The sequence below is a fragment of the Protopterus annectens genome, chromosome 3.part0 (genome assembly GCF_019279795.1).
Source record: "Protopterus annectens isolate FY-2018-M chromosome 3.part0, PAN1.0, whole genome shotgun sequence".
NCBI lineage: Eukaryota > Metazoa > Chordata > Ceratodontiformes > Protopteridae > Protopterus > Protopterus annectens.
Window position 1 is genome coordinate 1,518,326,770 of NC_056731.1, and position 20,138 is coordinate 1,518,346,907.

Consider the following 20,138-nt stretch of genomic DNA (forward strand, 5'->3'; position numbering starts at 1 on the left):
TATATATATATATATATATATATATATATATATACACCCACACACATGCATGTAGGTGTGTGGACATATGTACATATACACACATATGAATGTGGGGTGTGGTCTTATGTCCATACACACACACCGCACAAGTACATGTAGGTGTGAGGACATATGCGCACACACACACACACACACACACACACACACACCCACACAAACACACACAAAACACACACGTGTGTGTTTATATATATTAAAAACCCAGGTTTTTTCTTCAAAGTCAGAAACATTGCTATTGAAATGTGTTTTCAACATGCACAAGTGTATAGGACTAAAAGGCATAAAACAACCTTTTACTGGCTCAATAAAGTCATTAGTGTGCTATGGAAGATATTGGTGGCATTTCAAAATTGGCACAATCACAAAATGCATCATTAACAGGGCATTTCACAATACAGATATTTTATGGTATTTCCATTTGCAAATCCTACTGAAAGGCTTGATGGAATCGTGGCAGTGTTGTGGTTGTACCTAAACTGCTTGTAAATGCTGTTGACAGTGAATGCAAGGAAGCAAGGCTTATGTTGTTCCCAAGGTCCTGTGGGTCCTGAGGTTGTGCAGGAAGTTGTGTCATCGATGGATGAGCTTCTTCTTGTGTGTAATTCATCCCCATGGAAACAGACTGGTTATAGAGAGGACCATTTACTGGTATAAAGTTAAACAACTGAGAGAAGTCCAAAGATGAAGAGTTAAGGGCTTCACTTATAGCAGCAGAATTTTTTGAGAGAGAAATACCCCCAGACCCATCATCCAGGGGCCCGACCTGGGGATCCAAGCCTAGTTTAGATGAAGATGCTTGAGCATCCTGGGAAGAAGATGGCATGCTGCTTTGCAACTCCATTATATAGCTTTCAATTTCCCCTTTTAATGGTTGTTCTTTATCAGGCATTGTAAGTCCATATGAGGTAGAACTGAGTGGATATTTTAAGGAAAGCTGGTGGGAACATGGAACAGGCTCTGCATCCACTGAGCAGGTCATTCCCAAAGGTAATGATGTGGTGAGCATTTGGTGTGCAGAACCAGAACTCTGCATGGACTGCATCTGACTATTGTACAGGTTCATGTGCAATGTGTTTGCAAATTGTTTCGATGTCAGTTCGCTAGGAGACAAAGAGATTGCTGGAAGAAGCTCATCCTTTATAGGAACAGGTACACTGCAACTGAAGGGATCCAGCAGGTCCATTGGTTCTGATTTCACCTTTAAAAGTTCCTGTGTGTGACTTTTCTTCACATGACGTGTCAGGTGGTCTTTCCTCCCAAATCTCTGCGCACAATACTGGCAGAGGAAGTCCTTTCTTCCAGTATGTACCACCATATGTCTACGGACATCTTTACGGGTGTAAAAACGTCTGTCACAATGTTCACATTGATGCTTTTTTTCTTTTGTTCCACCTGATGGCTTGCCAGCATGTGTTTTCAGGTGTTCAAGCAAAACAGCTGTAATTTCAAAAGTCTGAGAGCACACTTTACATGTGAGGTCACCACTTGTTGCTGCATGCAAGGCCAAATGACGTTTATAACCAAGTTTGGTATTATAGTTCTTTCCACATTCTTCACACTGAAAAGCCTCTTTGTTGGGATCATGAGTGTGTAGATGGTTCTTCAGGTGATCTTTTCGATGAAACATTTTCTCACAGAAGTTGCACTTGTGGGTTTTCTCAGGAGAATGGGTAGCCATATGCCTTTAAAAATGAATACATTCTGTTAAGCATTTTAGGCAATATTACCTTTCTTCACATAACTTACAATGGATGGTAAATGCAAGTACACATTTTCTTTTTTTAGCAGACAAAGTAACAAGATACTAATTTTAGTGTTTTTTGGGTAGTGGCAATATATATATAAACAATATGAGAAACAGACAATCTGAAATTAGTAACACCTGTAATTAAACTTAACTGGCTTAAAAAGACATGAAAATGTAAATTACATTTTACCAGTAACCACTGATTTAAGGTTAAAGAGCTAAAATTAACGAAATAGTGCAAAACAGAAGTTTTTTTTCTCAGTACCTTAGTAATTTGTATTTAGAGACAAAAGCTTTTGTGCAGTCTGGATGTAAACACTTGTAGGGCCTCTCTCCGGTGTGAGAGTAAGAATGCACCTTTAATTTCTCAACACTGTTAAAGGCCTTGTCACACAAAACACAAGGAAAATTTTTTCTTGGTTTGCCTTCTCCACGCTTGCGTTTCCCTACTGGGACTTTCTGAGCATCTCTTACTTCTGACAGATCTGCTGGAATGACAGTGGCCATTGCAGCCTACCTCAGGCCTTCTTGCTGGATACTAGGCAATGGCCAAGTCCCAAAAATGATTTAACTTTAAGTGGCCTTTCCGGGTTCATGTGGTCATCACAAAAAATAAAAGGAGCCTGAAAAAGAGAAAAAGCTGATTTTTTGTAATATACTATGGAGTTTCATTTCAAAATAATTCCAGAAAATATGCTTTGCCATAATCAAGCAGATAATTAACAATATAAACTCACTGCAACTGGGACTTGAACCTAGTAGCCCGGCATGTTGTACTTAAAAACTAAAACACAACAGGAATTATGGATAAAAGGCCTCTGAACTCCACCTCCAGGCAAACATGTTACCTTCCAAAGGTTGCATAATCCTAGTGTGGTTTCTGGCAGAAAAATGTATGATTTTTCAATAATGTAAAGACGATATAGGGCAATTTAAGTCATACTGAAAATTAAAGTAAAAGTAGTAGAAGTTCTAATAAATCAGTCTTGTGACACATTTTGTTGGTATTCTGCCTACTATGCCACTGTCAGCATCAACAACAATACAGGAATCCCACTCAGGTACACAAAATCATTTCTAAATGATGTGTGATTCTATAGTTTTTAGCACACCATTTAACATTGTTTTCCTCAACTGTAGTTTTAACTTGCATATTTTAAAATGCTGGTACACTTCAAGTTAGCGTTTATGCAAAAGCATGCAATAAAACTTAAAACTGAAATAGTTTCTGAGCTACAAAAACATGCATATTTAATTTTCAATGGTACCATTTGTTTAATTCACACCTGCAGCTGGCTCACTATATTTCCTTTGATGTGTGGGCCTAACCAGTCCCACTTATTCTTTTTGGAGGTGACCAAAGTTCAGCTGCTCCCATTTTTGATGGCCTACAAAAAAGAAAGAAAAAAAAGATCCTTTACTAATATGCACATTGACAAGTTGCATTTCAACAGATGAATAACTCCACTGACCTAGGCCACACGGTTAAAAGCAAAGACTATATATGCATGTACAGCTTATTTGTTTAAGTGGGATAGTCCAACTGAGCAGAGCCAAGTCTCAGGCAGAAAAGCTCCACAAAAGAAGAAAAACATTATTTAACACATAATATGAAAACATTTGGCATAGTTTAATTTCTTACTTCAAAAATCAGATGCAGTATAAATCGCAAATTAAATTTTTGCACAAGAGCAGCTAATCAGTTAGCAAGGCTTTGGGCAGTGTGAGGAAAAATGAAAATCAAGTCTTACCATAACAGTATATCTTTAACAAGTGTGACTTCCTTATTAACATTTAGGACATAATGCAGCAGTGCATGGAACTTCCTCTTAGGATTTTGACATTGTCACTCACAAAATTCCATTCTGTTTCTCCTTCTCCATTCTCAGTTGCTGCATACAGACTATGCAGGCCAGATAACGAAGTGTAGAAATTACAGTTACAGATATTGTTACTGGAAGCTGCCAAACGACACAGACTGAGACAAGGTAGGCAGAAGCCACAACAACTGAAAGAGAAGGGAAATGAATATCAGTAGAATGAGCTATAATATGTAATGAGTCTGATGAATCCAGCAAGTGAGATAGGTAGAATGCATTACTAAGGATGTTACACTTACAGTAAGAAATAACATTTGTTTCTGTTACCAATGCACATCCTTGGTAACATTTAGTGCCAAGTTCCTAGAACTCTGTTGGGTGGTTTCAACAAAATACACCCATGGTCACATGGTAAAATGTGCCAGAGGCTATAATGTAGTGTGCAGTGCTTGGCAAAAAAGATGTTCAGGGATGCCCAAGTTGCAGCTGCACGAATGTCATCCACATACATTCTCGTGAAGAAAGTGAAAGTTCCATGCTCTGAGCAGTTCTATTGCCTGCCGTAGTAAGTCCTAAATGGTACTTGGACACCCACTTGTTAAAAGGTGCTATATTTTATAAACATGTATGATGGAAGCACACGTGTCTTCGACTTATCTTAACTGTATGTAATTGGTTGTGTGTGGTCACTGCTGCAGCCACTGCATCAGGGAACACTGTCTTAGGATGATATCAATGTCCATCACGACTTTAAAAACCAAGCACTTTTCTCCCTATTCTGACTATCATCATCTATACAGCAGCAGGCATCTCCACACACCTGGTATAAAGGGTGATATAAGGCTGGCCATCTTTGGATCTTTCTTGTTCTCCAACTGCCTAGATTGGAAATGCACAACTAGAGAAACCCTGGCTGTTAGGAAGGCACATGTTACTAGGACAGCCCAGGTGAAACTTTACCCTTCTGTGGTACCTGAACAGAAAGAAGTGAAGGGAACACTAGAAAATAATGGCTAACTGTAAGGTAAAACAGGGGGAATGGGTATTTACCCACCCTGGCCCTACCGGCTTCCAGTTTCAGAGAGAGGATGGTGAATGGGAAACTGGACTGTAACAGTGATTACATCTGAAAATCTGCTATCATGACAAGTTGAACACACAACAGCACTATGTAGCTCATTGCTGAAGCCATTAAATCAGGGAAAACCATCAAAAGTCCTTGAACGTTGGAGAGAACATAGCAGAACGGGTCAGCATGGCCTTCAGAATTGCAGACACTGCCCCTGGAATATATCATAAAGCTCAGGTCCAATCTGTAATCCAGCCCTTTTTAGGAAGGTCATGGTAGTAGTTGTGTTTCTGGTGGAGTGAGGCGTTTGTTCTGCAAGCTTCTTCCATAAAGTCTGCAGCAGAAATAAATATAGTCTGCCACTCATTTAGAAATGGTCTGTTCGGATGTAAGCAGCACTTCTTCTTTTCAGCAAAGGACACAAAAAGTTGCAAAGACTTCCTGAAATCTTTGGTTCTGTCCAAATAACTGCCCAGGAATATCCAGGGAATGTATGATTCTCTCTCTCTTATTCTAATGAGAAGGAAAACACTGGTAACGGAATAGTCTGAGTGCTACCTCTGTAATTACTTCAGGCGTAAAGGAGCGACTAGTGCGTAAGGTGACCTTGTCATAATGGAGGAAAAGAAAAAGGCTCTTTATAATTGAGGACTTGTAATACTAAAAATCCTCCTAGCTGAGATAATCTCAATTAGAAAAACAGTCTTCCATTTGAGGAATTTTGAGATCAGCCAATGAAGTTGGATCAAAAGCAGATAAAAGTTAGCTTTTCCAGCATAAAGTTGAAGTCCCAGACTGGTGTCACAGTCTGACTGGGTGGCCCTTTAAGAGCTGTTTAACAAGTGGCCTGCATGCCAAGAGGCGATTCAAGAGTAAACAAGCTGAGGTGGATGACACATGCACTTTAATGGAAAAAATATGCTAAGTAAGTAGAAAACAGCTTACAAAAGAGATTGCAGTACCGTGGAGACATCCTCTTGTACCAGAGGGAGAGTTTTTGCACTTGGCTAAGTATGATTTTCTGGCACATGGTCTCCTGACTGTCTTCATTATGTTACGCATGCTTCTGAAATACAGATGCCCCAAAGGGAAGAAGTACTGTATCCTCCAAACTGCTAGGTTCAGAGTAGACAGACTGAGATGTATGAAAGATCTCTCATACTGTAACAAAAGGTCCATTGGTTGAAGCAGCAGGCTAGGACCCCCCCCCCAGCCAGATGAGAACCAATGCTGAATTTTCTGGATTACCCTTGGGACAAGGGAAGGGAAACAGAAGCATACAAACATAGGTCTCTCCAATTCAGGAAGAATGCATTCCCAGTCACAGCTTTCCTCTAAGGTGCTCTGGAGCAAAATCTTATTAGTTTACTCTTACTAACAGAAGCAAAGTAGTCAGTGTCTGGCATACTCAATTTGTTTTTCAGTGACAGAAAGACCTTCCTATAGAACATCCATTCATGTGGATCTGTTGAAGTCCTGTTCATCTGGTCTGCAATGCAGTTGTTCTTTGATGGGATGTAAGTAGCTGTCTGTAGAAGAACGAACTTCAGGGCTAGGCCCCAGTTCTGGATTTTCAGACTGCAATTCTGTTGACGTACCACTAGACTGTTGCTGTCAGTAACCACTTTCAAGGTGCCAAGTCTCAAAACTGTACTGAACACATGCAGTGCATGCTGAACTGCAAGTACTACTTTCAGATTTATGTAGAACTTGCTGTCTCCTGTCTTTCAGTTTCCCTGTACTCTCTGCCGTAAGGTATGGGCTCCACAAGCCTGATCTGAGGCATCAGCATTTAGATACTTGTTTGGAGAGATCTTCCTTGAGGCCAGACCCTCGATGGCCTTGATTTGTTTCACTCACCATAATGACTTTATCTTGATAGAGGATAAAGCAGTGATTATGGTCTCCAAAGGCCAGTTTTGTTAGTCCCACAGACTCCTCATATACCAATGCAGCTTCCTCATGCAGATGTTGGTGAGGGGTACCACGATGACCGTTGGGGTCATAAGAACCATAATGCAAAGGATCTACCTGGAAGTCCACAGGGACTTTGCTATCATAGTTTTGGAGGGCTATAAGGCTCTCCATTTCTTCCACTGACAAGAAGGCCTTATATATTACTGTGGCCAGGAAAGCACCCAGAAAGATGACATTTTGCCTGGGGCTCAAGTCAGGCTTCTAAAGGATCAAGGCAAAACCTATTCTGGTTAGGCAACTCAAAGTGTAATCTAAGGCTGTTCTCGGCTCCTGCAAGAACTATGGCTGGAGTAGGGAGGCAGTCAACCAGGTAGCAATAAATGTGGATGCCCTACAGTGTGCTATCAATGGCACTAGACATTTGGTAAATGCAGTATCTATGACAAAGTGGAAATGTTCCCTTGCCACAAACCTGAAAAACTGTATGAGACCTCTCAAAATTGTAATATGCAGGCAAGTGTCTTTTAGAGCCAGACTCGTCATGAATACAGTAGTCCTAAAGGGTCAACAATTTGAACTTGGGGGCATCTTTAAGAATTTGTTTAGCTTTCAGAGGTCCAAAATGTGTTTCCAAAGGTAATTTCCTATTTGTACTAGGAAGAATCTAAAAAAGAAGTGCTTCTCCCCCTGTTCTAGTGGAACCATTTCTATAGTGCGCTGAGATAACATCTCCCCTCTGAGATGCTTCTAATCTCTTAGCATCTTGGGGATTCACTTTTATGGATTTGATAATAGTAATTTGTAGCCACTCAAGCTGCTTGTCGGAAATGATTTACAGCTGCTGCTTCAAGGAAGGAGCCAGTTTGCCTTTTATCATGTGGCTATGGTCTGGATGGGGAGGCATGAAGGAGAAATGGGCCAGGGTGATGTTTTTCAGGAGGATATGGCTGTGGTTGTGTTACAGGGACAGGAGAGCACTGCCTAATCTCCTGCCTTCCTGTATCTTATGGCTGCTACTTTTTTTTCTGAAAGGCCTTCCTACCTTTGGGCTGCTTTCCTTTGCATTGTCTCTACTGGAAAGGGCCTTCTTTAGAGGGGCAGTTCCTATTATACTTACACAACATAACATGTGCTTATGATAGATTCCACATTCTTACCCTTGTCCTCCATTTTCGTGTGGTTTCCAAAGAACATCCCTCTTTATCTTGAGAAGGACTAAGTGGTTGCACCTTGACATTTCTGGACAGGGATTGAGTCCTCAGTCACGAGTACCTTCTAAGGACTGATTCCACGACAGCAGCAGTCCTAATCCTGGAAAAATGCACGCATAACTTACTTAACTGCAGCACAGTCTGGATTTGCTGGACCAACGCAGTACTTCTCTTCTTATCCTACACTCCCTAAATGACCTTCTAAGTACTTGCTTTAAAACATATTTATTTGACATTTGTTGACTGGGAAAGTCTGACTGAGCCTGCACTCTTTTTCAGCAGGGGCGCAGGAAGAAAAGCTCCACAGAACAATTATACATGAAAGAAGTTTAACAGGGACTGAAATAAAATACAATAAATTTATACAAGAAAAGTTAAGTAAATGTCCATTACAGTATGAGTGAGAGATTTCAGCAAATGAGGCACGTCAACCATGTAATAAGTGTTGAGGCAGGAGGTATCAGCAAAGTGGCAGAAAAAGTGGATAAGAATGGTCTTAGGTGGGCTATTATGATATACATAGCAGCTGGTTTGACATGCTACAGTAAAATTGCTGAAATTGAGGTCAGAAGTTGATAAACACTGTAATCACAGTAGGCTAGTTTAGATAGCATTATTGGAGGAGAGGAAGACGTGGGGAGGAAAGTGAGGAGAGGAGAAGATAACGGAGTAGAGAGGGATAGATTTCATGTGGTATGATTGCAGTGACAGGTCCAGGTACTGACTAGGTCATTTTTTGGGAGATTTCTTGAATTCATGGACATGGGTAATATTTCTGAGGGTTGTGGGAAGTTTATTCCATGAAAGTGCAGGAAGGTAGCTGTAGAGGTTTTGATAGATTTTTCGGGTTTGTAACTGTAAGAGATACTGGTCTGATTCTTGGTTTTTGAGAATTGATACTGAGCTTTCTATCACTGTCTGATATTCTTGGTATTTGAGAATATGAGTCTGGCAAATGAGGTGTCTAAAAAGCAGGGTTGCAAGAAGTGTACATTTTCTTGAAATATCGATCCTAAAACTTACTCCCCTTACCATTAGGGAGTATGTTACAACCTGAAGTCAATCTAGCTTCCTTAACAGACTCCTGTGATCCAGAGTCTAGATCTGCATTCTGTAGAAATGGTCAGGTCTCTTTGCGGTAGGGGGCTGGCAGTCTAGCACCAGGCTATTTGTATCAAAAATATCCAGAAAGATTTTCTGTACTGCAGGAACAGCAACAGGTTTTGATGAGCCAAACAAGCCTTAGGATTTCCACAGTTGCCTTCCAGGGGGTACAGGACTCATAGGCATGCCACTGGAAATGTTCTCTCATGTGCGGAGTCAAATACCATGGTATTCTCACTACCTATGTGATATGCTAATTGGAAGGATATCTGAGATTTGTAGTCCAGATCCTAAACACCATCTTCAGAACCAGCAGATTCAGTATGTCTCCATTGTGAGGTCTCCTTCTACCTTACAGAAACTGGAAAAAGCCTTCAGCCAGATTAGCCCAGTCCTGGGAGGAAGGCATAGGTGGGCTGTGGTCCTGTCAAAGGGCAGGGTCTGAAGAGTGCTGTGGGTGCATCCCTAGATTCTGACTTCCATGTAGCTATGCAGACAGCCTCCTGTCACCCATGGGCAAACCTCCCTTTATTTGTTTAATCGGACGATGTCACTCTCTGACAGATGACCCGTCATCTTCTCCAGTGAAGTCTGAAGGCAGTTCAGTCTGATAAGACACACGTTTTGCAGCAGACATGACAGCCTACTGGGGGTATCACTAGAATCTCCAGCCAAACTAGACATTAGGTCTTTGGGGTGGTTGACTGCCCCTGCCCTACTACTTTCTTCAGAGCTAGTAGGCCCAGTGGGGTTCTGGCACCTTTTTGCCACTCCTTGTAATTATCCCTTCTCATGGAGGAGACATCTGGCTGGTTGCTGTCTGATGATATGATGGACTTTTAAGTGTAGGCCTGCATGACTTTTTTTGCTAAGGTAGGCCTGAATGGTGTTTTGTCTCGTGCATAAGGTATTCGACTCAAATGTCTGGCAAATATCACAACATCATGCTCAAAGCTTAAGCAGTACACTCATTAATCATATTTGTCTTTAAAAAGATTTTTTGACTTACAGACACACTTGTTTTTCTTGGATGGCATGCCTGATCCCTCTCCTTCAAGAAAGGACCTCCAAGAGATAGCTGCACTTAAGCAACAAAAAGCAGCAGATGTCAACTACTCCTAAAAATACAGCTGTACTTTCTCTAAAATAATACAAGGAAAAAAGGGTTCAACAGGGTCACCTATCCACTGAGATGCTTGACTCAGAGTTGTGGCCATGTCCAACAGACTGTTTGAACACCTTGCACTGCAAGCAGCATAAGTGGCGAGAACAGAACTGAAGATATCGAACTGTACATCAGCCTTTATAATAGCTGTAAGAATATGTCTATAGTAACAGTGACATCAGCCAGATTAGCGTGTGGCAGAGTTCCCTGAAGCAATGACTGCAACACTGCAGCGCACAAACATCCTTTATTTCTCAGGGACAATCTCAATACTGAGGTACACAATTACATAAGAACTACTACATATTATTAATCAGTCAATGGCACAGACTATTCTGTCATAGAATACTTCAACAAATATTTTCTGAAAAAAAGCTGGTGTTGGCAATCAAAGATAACACAGCTCTAATAGGAAATTGAAATTATCTTAAAACTGCATAAATTACTGTACCACAACTATATACAAATAAACTCAGTCTGCGTCAAACAGTCAACAAACCTACAAGGGGTATCAACACCTTTGACAGAGTATTTATTAACAGACGTAGAATCTTAGTGTTTCCTTCTCAAAAATGATTCCTTCGCTAGTTAACTCTGGTCTTGATCCTATTATTGTCACACTAGGAACCTTCTTAGAATTTGTAAATGTGAATTAATCCAATAAATGGGATCCTTGCTAAAGAAAACTGTCATGTGCTTCTTAACACCCTCATCAAATTTGTGTCGGATGTAACAAGTGACTTCTCTAGTATTGTTTCCTACAGTAGTCAGTGTAAGTCCACAACATGACACAAACATACAGGAAAATGTAAAGGTAAAATCCTGCGGTGATACTAGAAAATCATTAAATTACACAAAAAGTAGAATAAACAAAACAGAAAAGATGATTACAGCAATCATCAAATCATCTGGCTCAAACTGCAAAATTAACCTAATATAAAAGGTTATGGGTAAAAAAGTTTTCTTTAGAGGAATAGGATGCCTGTCCTGTCCAGAACAGTGTAGCAGCTGACTTACAGATTAAGGAGGTGTTAACAAGCTGTTTCCTGTGGTCAAGCGGTACAAAGTTTGATCCCCTCAGCTTCCACTGCCTAACTGTGTGACTCTGAGCAAGTCACTTAATCAGACACTACTCTCTGTTGGAGTATGAAAAAGGTTCATGGATATCAGTGCTCTGTCCTGAAAACCAAATATAAATAAATAAAAATAAAATAAACCCCTTGTTGCATATTCAAGTGGTGATTTCTTCCTAACCAGGCCCCACTGACTACAAGTGGATTTTCTTGCTTACTGCTGATGAGCAGCTGACTTACAGATTAAGGAGGTGTTAACAAGCTGTTTCCTGTGGTCAAGCGGTACAAAGTTTGATCCCCTCAGCTTCCACTGCCTAACTGTGTGACTCTGAGCAAGTCACTTAATCAGACACTACTCTCTGTTGGAGTATGAAAAAGGTTCATGGATATCAGTGCTCTGTCCTGAAAACCAAATATAAATAAATAAAAATAAAATAAACCCCTTGTTGCATATTCAAGTGGTGATTTCTTCCTAACCAGGCCCCACTGACTACAAGTGGATTTTCTTGCTTACTGCTGATGATGGAATAACCCAGTCACCAAGCAGTATTATTCAGAAGCCACTGCCCATATGCAATGGTCTGGTGGAGACTGTGCAGTTATGGAGCAGAAGAAAAAGGCAGCACAAAACATATTCCCTTTACACATGCCCATATGATCTCAGGGGTGTAGGAAGGCTTGTGCCATTATAAAAGTGGTACAATTTTGTTCCCAGAGTGACTACACATGCTGTTTAGAACTAAGCGGGCTGCAGCACTTCTTTTTCTGACTATAAATTAGTCAAAGTTTAAACTATGTCTACCACTGTCCCTTGATATTTAAGGACTTTTTCTGTTTGTTTTAATGATGTGGCCATTTAATTTCTGTCAAGTCTCACATTTACTAACATTAAAGTTGAGGTTATTATGGAGAACTTTTTTTGGAAACAATCTTGGACAACTTTGACATTTTATTGAAGCAACTGTGCTTCCTAGTTTGCAAATATCACCATATTTCATAATCCAGAGTCTATTTCCAATTTGTATGCCTAAGAATGTTAATGCAAAAACAGCTGTGTCCCATGTACTGAGTCATGTGGGTCACAACTGGTAACTCCCATTGGGATGGTCAGGAATCAACATTTTGATGTCCATCTTCCTTCCGTAATGTGGATCATAAATGCAACTAGATTTTTAAACTCCCACACAAGCTTGCAAAGTTCAAGCAAGACAGTTCATAAGTCTATTAAACTGTCAGTGAAGGAATAGCTTTTGCACAACTGAGGTCTGCAAACTGCAGCTTTACAATGGCTCTTCATGGCTTTATGATGACATATAAAGTTATGTCTAAACTGTTTTTGTCATGCTTTAAGAGTGCATCACAGCATCTAGTGAGTTATGACCGCTGATTACTGAACTGGTCTGTTCTAACTTATTTGAGCCATTTTTTTTAAATAAAAAGCTTTGGGCAGTTTTTTAATTGAAACCTCACCCCAAATGCTTCCTTCTGTGATGTCAACTTACGGATCTTCCATAAGCTTTAATTTCTGCATCTGTGCATGCTGCGCAAATGCAGAGATGCAGTCGTGCAGCAGTCTATGGACACATCTTATACTTTCCCCTGATTTGATGTCACTGAGGTTGAAGATCACTATAAATGGGCAGGGAAAACACATTTTATGGGAACCTTTCAGATGAAGAGGGGGACTGAAAATATTTGCAGACTGGGTGAAAATGTATACCAGCACTTTAAGGATCAGATATGGTGGTGCCAAATTTAATTCACTCAGTTGTGGCAAAACTGTCAAACAAACTCAGATTTTAATGTCTCTTATCCATAAATGAAGTTTCATAATTTAAGCATTGATTTTTAAAAACAAAAGCTGTAAATACATCCTTGAGGATGATAATGGAATGTTAAGATCTCTTCATTAAACTCATAACATTAAAATATTTAAAAGCAAACTGCTGAGAGATTCTTAAAAATCAGTATACGTCTAAATTGTCCAACATATTAATAAAAAAAACAAGATACTGTGGCACTCACAATACCTGCACTTTAAGCTTCAGATATATATATCCAATATGTATAATGCAGTTACTCCAAAATTTCCTGCTGCTATGTGCCCTTTTTCTATAACATGAAAATTGTACAGCATTTTTTAACCTTTCTGACGTCACTGCCTGCCACCCATTAGACCTTTGCTTGGTCTATTGACCTTTTAATTCACCATACACCAAGGCGAGAGCTGACTGAGAAGGGTCAACATATAGGCAGCCATAAGGAGTGGGGGTTTTTTTTCTATTCTTTTTACATGATTTAGCATGCAAGGGGCATCAGTGGAGGTATGTCACTTGGTTCTGTAAGTGACAACGCCTCAGAAAAATCATGTCCTCCATGAAGCCAGCACTCCTGTGGGGTCTCCTGTGTCCATCTGGGATTCATCCTCAGGAATGTGCACCTTGGATATGCATCCAACACTATCCCCTGAAGGGTAGAAAATTGGCTAATCTATGTCACTCCTCCACCTTCCATGGTAGCTCCAGCAGGTGCCTGAGTCACTACTCAAACTCCAATCACCTGGCTCATAGTGACGGCTATAACCCTCCATGCCAACAGAACTGGAAAATGTAACTACTTTTTCAAAAATGTTGTACAATGAATCATTAAGAAAATGTATTATGCACTTTTAAATTTCCATTCTCAAGACAACCCTCAAAATACTTGTTACAAATATAAATAAATAAATACATTTCTGCTTCCAATTTAGATGACAGAGAAAGAAATATTTAATATGGAGATGTTGAAAATAAAGCAGTCAGTAAACAATATTCATAGTCCCCGACTTCCAGACATTGGCTATTGACCTAGCTGAGAGGTGGCAGAAGGTGAAGAATGGCAGGTAGCAATTTTGAAATTAAGAGTGATAATTGTTATACTGATTACACCTGAGAATATTTTTGCTAAATAGCCTGGATATTACTTATGAAGCCTAGGCTGAAAGAAAATCAAACCAAAAAAGACATCTGGCAAAAACTCTTCTAGACAAGAAAAAATGCATAGCAGCTCCTCCAGCACTTTCTTTGTTGTCCTCCCAAACAATGTCTTTAACCGAAAGGAAGTCAACAGATCTTGTAGCAGTGACAGTTGCCAAAAGCTGTTTTGTTGTTGCATTGCACTTGTTGGTTCTTTTTTTGCTTTGTTTTTACATTAAGAGGTCCAGATCATCCACCTTGTGCTAGAAGGTATTTGCCTGATCTTTCTATGTTGGGAAGCACTCCAGAAGAGCTCAAATTGTGGTTGATTACTGGCCAGTGCGCTCAGGAGTTTCTTTTCTGTTGCTTTGTGCGGATATAAGCTTACAGCAGCTAGCTTGCACATCTAACAGCACTAATATCATGTCTTAGCACTATTTATCTCTACTCCTTAATCATACAGATCACCTTAGAAAACCTCTGTTTAACCCAGTCCTCAAACCATAATAGACTACCCTAATACATGTCCAAACAACATGGATATGCCATTTCTAAATGTCTCTATAGCCAGCTTGGCAGATATGGGTATCCTGGGACAATGTAGCAATTGTCTCATGTTCACAGACAACTAAACACAGTATGTGATAGATGTACATACACAACTTCCTTGGAGGCAAAAATCTCGCTAACAAAGTTGTCAGGAACACCCAAACTACATCCACCATACATATAGTGTCCACCACACATAAAGACCACCTTATGCTGAGCCACTAAAAAGCAACCTTCCCAAACCTTAAAAACCTCTTAAGCCTACAAACGGTGTTGAAATGAGCGAGGAGACCTGTTTTCAGTTTAACAGCTTCTTTATTAACTGCCCCTGGAATGTTACAATGCTGTGTTAACTGCAGTGAGTAGAACACGCCCACCTGCAGTTGCTATGGCCAACCAACACATACATAGCATAACCAGATCATTAAACCAACTGATCTACATCCTCTCCTTTTAGTTACTCCTTTGTATGAAAACCAACTCATGCTGTGTATTGCAAAGTTGAACCACAATGACTCAAACTTAAATAATGAATGATGAGCTAGTAAAACAGATGGTATGGAACACAACGTTCAGCTTTCACCACTGGCTATCTAACATGGCAACTGAATACTAGATAAGTAAGAACCAAAATACAATGCATTAATACATCACATCCTTTTTTTTTTTTTTTTCCTTAAGAACAGTATTTGGGGTTAGGCTTACAAATGCGACCTGAACGTGTCACATAGGGGGTATCACTGTGTGTCTTCTTGGTGGGAGAGCAAGCTACAGGAACTTGCTGCACACTGGAATGCTGAGTATGCGCAGGCATTGGTTGAAGTGCCTGCCGGGGCCGTGGAGTGAGGGGAAGGAGTGTCCGGTGTGGCAGGGTCAGCTGGATGGGAACAACCATCGGAAGGATCGATCTGTCGAGGTGGTGGCGGTTCACCAACGGGTAAGATGTGGCGATGATTTCTCCTGTAGATGCCACCATTAGATTCGATGACGTATGAGCGTGGCTCACTGCATACCTCCTTCACTGTGCCCAGGCGGTCGTGTCCCTTAATTGCCTGCAACCTGACCACTTGACTCTCTCTGAGTGGTGATAATGGGCGGCTTGTTGAGTCGTAGTACTGCTTCTGAATGAGCCTGTTCTTTTTAAGTTGCACATTGACCTGTTCCACGTCCTTTGGGGCCGGTTCCAGCAGATGGGTGCTGACAGGAAAAGTTGAGCGAGTCTGCCTGGACATTAGACGTTCTGCGGGTGATCCCAGCGTTTTGTCACGCGGGACATTTCTGATGTTCAGTAGGTGTCTCTGTGAGACCTTTCCATCAGTAGCTTGGCACTGCAGACAGCCCTTTCAGCCAATCCGTTGGACTGGGGGTACTCTGGGCTGCTGGTTATGTGGACAAAGTCCCACCGCTGGGCAAACACTTTAAAACGCTGACTGGTGTATTGTCTTGCATTGTCAGAAATCAGGGTGTGAGGTACTCCGTGGACGGAGAAGTGTCTTTTCAGTTTTGTGATCACCGCTGCTGAAGATGTGTCCCGGAAAAGGTCAATTTCAAACCACCATGAATAGGAGTCGACCAGCACCATGTATTGTTGTCCATGCCATTCGAACATATCCGTGGCGACCGTAGACCAAGGCAGGGCAGGAACCGGATGTAGTTGTAGAGGTTCCTTCTGTTGGTGTGGTCGGGTACTGTTACATACAGAGCAGGAGAGCAGCTCTCTTTCGATGTCTTTGTTCATTGCTGGCCAAAATACAGTGCCTCTTGCTCTGCGCTTTGTGGCTTCTAAGCCTGGGTGACCTCTGTGCATAATATTAATATATTCTTGTTGTAGGGAGTCGGGGATGACCGACCTGTGACCTTTAACGACAACGCCGTTCTCCACTATCAACTCTTCTCTATATGGGAAGAATGGACGCACAGACGGTGGAACCTGGCAGTCTTTGTTGAGCCAGCCATTCTGAATCACTGTGCTTAGAGTTTGCAGGACCTGGTCCCTTGCCGTGTGGGCTTGTAGCTCCTCCAGCCTGGCTGTAGAGATGTAGCTGACAGACATCACCTCGAAGTTGTTATTTGCACTTTGAGTATGGGAAACACTGTTGCTTGGGGCTCATGACAGAGTATCCGCAAGGTACATGTGCTTATCCCTCTTGTAAACAAGATTTAGGTCATAAGCTTGTAATTGCAGTAACATCCTCTGTAGGTGAGCTGGGGCAGTGTGGATTGGCTTCTTTAGGATTGTAACAAGGGGCTGATGGTCTGTTTCAACTACCGTGGGTTTTCCGTATATGTAGTCTCTAAACTTGGTACACGCAAACACAACTGACAACAATTCTTTCTCGATTTGTGCGTAGCGTGTCTCGGTATCGGTGAGCATGCGAGACGCGTATGCTACTGGCTTACCACTTTGCAGACATGCAGCACCCAGTCCGTAACGTGAAGCATCACAGGTTAATGTCACTGTCTTCTTTACATCAAAATACGATAGGACTGGTGAGCTGGCTAGGCATGATTTGAGGTGTTCGAATGCTTGTTGATGTTGTGGGAGCCAACACCAGATGGTATCCTTGTGTATTAGGTGCCTGAGCAGTGCTGCAATGCTGCTGAGATTTGGGATAAATTTTCCCGGGTAATTTACCATACCAAGGAAACGCTGTACAGCCAGGGAATTTTGGGGAACTGGCATATTTGTGATAGCTTCCATCTTTGTGGGGTCGGCCCTGAGACCTTCTTTTGTGAACATGTGTCCCACGTAACAAACTTGATCCAGACAGAACTTACATTTGTGGGGGTTTAGTCGGAGTCTGATCTCTCGTGCACGTTTAGGTTCGTGTCGTATTCTGCAGCATCACGACCTCCCACAATGATGTCGTCAACTATGATGGCACAAGGGTAGCCAGCGAATAGTTGCTCCACTGAGCGCTGGAAAACCTCACTTGCTGAATTGATGCCAAAAGGCATACGTAGAAACCTGTAGCGCCCAAAGGGTGTGCTAAATGTAGTTAGCATTGATGACTTATGGTCGAGCTTTATCTGCCAAAACGAGCTCTTCGCATCAAGCACTGAGAACAGAGTCGCACCTGCCATTTGGGTGGCAACTTCCTCAACACTGCGCATTGGGTAATGGGGTCTCTTTAAAGCCGTGTTTAAGTCTTTAGGATTAATGCACAGCCTTATCTCCTCTTTGTCTTTCTTGTGTGCTACCACCATTGATGAAACCCAGTCTGTGGGCTCAGAGACCGCTGTAATGACTCCTTTGCTGGCCATGTTTTCAAGTTCTGACTTAACTCAGGCTTGCATAGCTATAGGAATGCGGTGCGCTGGCCGGATGACGGGCTGCACCTCAGGATCTAGAGTCATGGAATATATTATTGGAAGTTCTCCAAGCTCGTCGTTGAACACATCATCATACTGTTCACGGACATTTTTTGTAAAATCAATGTCAGGCTCTGTACTGACCTGGTGGACATGAGGGCTCAGTGTGACAAGTCCTAGATGTACACATGCTGGAAACCCCAGCAGTGGCACAACATCACGATCCACAAGGAAGAAAGTACAGTTTTGTACCTACCATAAATTTAGATGTCCGATAGGTATGCATCTGCAGTCATAACATATGGGTTGTCCTGCCTCAGGCAGCCCTTTGGTCGGCCGGATTCCAAAGTCTGGGTCTGGCCTCGGCTGATGTCGCACTTTCCCCAATGTCAGAGTGTCTGGGGTATAAAAGCATCAGCCGACACCATTTTCCTCAGTTTTTCTTGCCCCAGATGCCAGGTGCCCTCTAGGAAGGCTAAATTTGGATAAAGGCTGAAAAGTTCCAAACATTTGCAAATTATATACATATATAAACAAACAAACAAATACACCATAATAGATTCCCCCAGCTAGCTGAAAGAGGGGTAAGCACCCTAGGAATACCACAGAGGAGAAGAAGGGTGGGTAATCCTGACTGCAGATGCATACCTATCGGACATCTACATTTATGGTAGGTACAAAACTGTACTATGTCCTTCAAGGATGCATCTGCAGTCATAACATATGGGTAGAATACCATAGCCAATCTGGGGGAGGAGGTACTAAGAGAATTATGGTGTAGTTAAGATCCCCTGCAGTACTGCAGTTGCAAACCCTGCTCGGGATCTGGAGTATAAAGGTAGATTGTAATGATTGACAAATGTATGCACGGAGCTCCAAGTAGCAGCTTCTAAAATGTCCTTGGTAGCCACCCCTTGTAGGAAAGCTGTAGTGGTGGCTGTGGCCCTTGTGGAGTGAGGCCTGATATTTTCAGGAACTGTCTTTCCATGAAAGGAGTAGCAAAAACAAATGCAATTTTCTATCCATTTTGAAATTGTCTGTTTGGAAACTGCTCTTCCTTGCACCCCAGTTGCATATGCTACAAAAAGTTGGTCAGTTTTTCTGTTAGTTTTAGTTCTGTCCAAATAGTAGCGTAGTTGTCTGTGTATATCCAAGGTGTGCAAAAGTTTTTCCCCTTTGTTCTGTGGGTTAGGGAAGAATGTAGGCAAGTGAATAGCTTGGTTCAAGGATACCCTAGATACCACCTTTGGCATGAAAGTAAGATTGGTTCTCAGTGACACTCTATCCTGGTGAAAAATAAGAAAAGGCTGCACTGCCATTAATGCCTGTAACTCAGATACTCTTCTTGCTGAAGTGATTGCCAGAAGGAATGCAGTTTTCCAAGATAAAAACTGGAGGTCTGCTGATGCTGCTGGTTCAAAAAGAGGTAGTGTCAATTTTTCCAGCACAAAATTGAGATCCCATGCAGGTAGGGGGGGGGGTCTTCTTGGAGGCTTAACATTTTTGATCCCTCTCAAAAATTGTCTGAGAAGAGGGTGTGAGAAGATAGGTGGATCCATATTGTATTCTGCTGAAATTGCTGAAGCATGAATCTTAATGTATGAATAAGACAGGCCATTGTGGAACAATTCTGCTAAGTATTCTAGGATGTGTGCTAGGTTTGCCACTGTGACATCTGTGCCCTTTGATGCGCTCCAAATGAGAAATCTCTTCCATTTAGCTGAGTATGTCTTTCTTGTGGAAGGTCTGCGAGCCTCCAGGATAATGTCCTTCACCCTCTGAGATAAAACGGTTTGGTTGGGCTTTAAGGAATCTTCCAGGCAGTTAGCTGCAATGTTTTCAAGTTGGGATGCAGGGTCTTGAAATTGTTCTGCGTTAGAAGAAGAGGCCATAGGGGAAGAGGCCATGAGTTTGCCTGAGACATGCTTCTCAATAGCGGGTACCAATGCTGTCTTGGCCAGTCCGGAGCTATTAGTATGACTTTTGGCTGTTCCTCCCTGATCTTCAGTAGAACCTTGTACATCAATGGGAGAGGTGGAAAGGCATATACTGTTAGGGCATTCCAGCTGAAAGAGAGAGAGTCCACCCTCCAGGCTTGTGTGTGGTATGTCCTTGAGCAGAATTTCTTCAGTTGGTGGTTGAGTGGGGAGGCGAACAGATCTATCTCTGGGATTC

At 41.7% G+C, this 20,138-nt stretch overlaps 1 protein-coding gene across 1 annotated transcript in view; it reads right to left on the minus strand.

Moving 5' to 3' along the window:
* Positions 1–248: 248 nt before the first annotated feature.
* Positions 249–20,138, minus strand: part of PLAG1 (PLAG1 zinc finger) — a 384,433-nt gene continuing 364,543 nt past the window's right edge. The window contains exons 2-4 of the mRNA XM_044065550.1: positions 3,076–3,177; positions 2,055–2,412; positions 249–1,724 (exon numbers count right to left, since the gene is read on the minus strand). Coding sequence (XP_043921485.1) covers positions 470–1,724; positions 2,055–2,296 — 1,497 coding nt within the window. The 5' untranslated portion in view covers positions 2,297–2,412; positions 3,076–3,177 and the 3' untranslated portion in view covers positions 249–469. The remainder of the gene's footprint in view (positions 1,725–2,054; positions 2,413–3,075; positions 3,178–20,138) is intronic.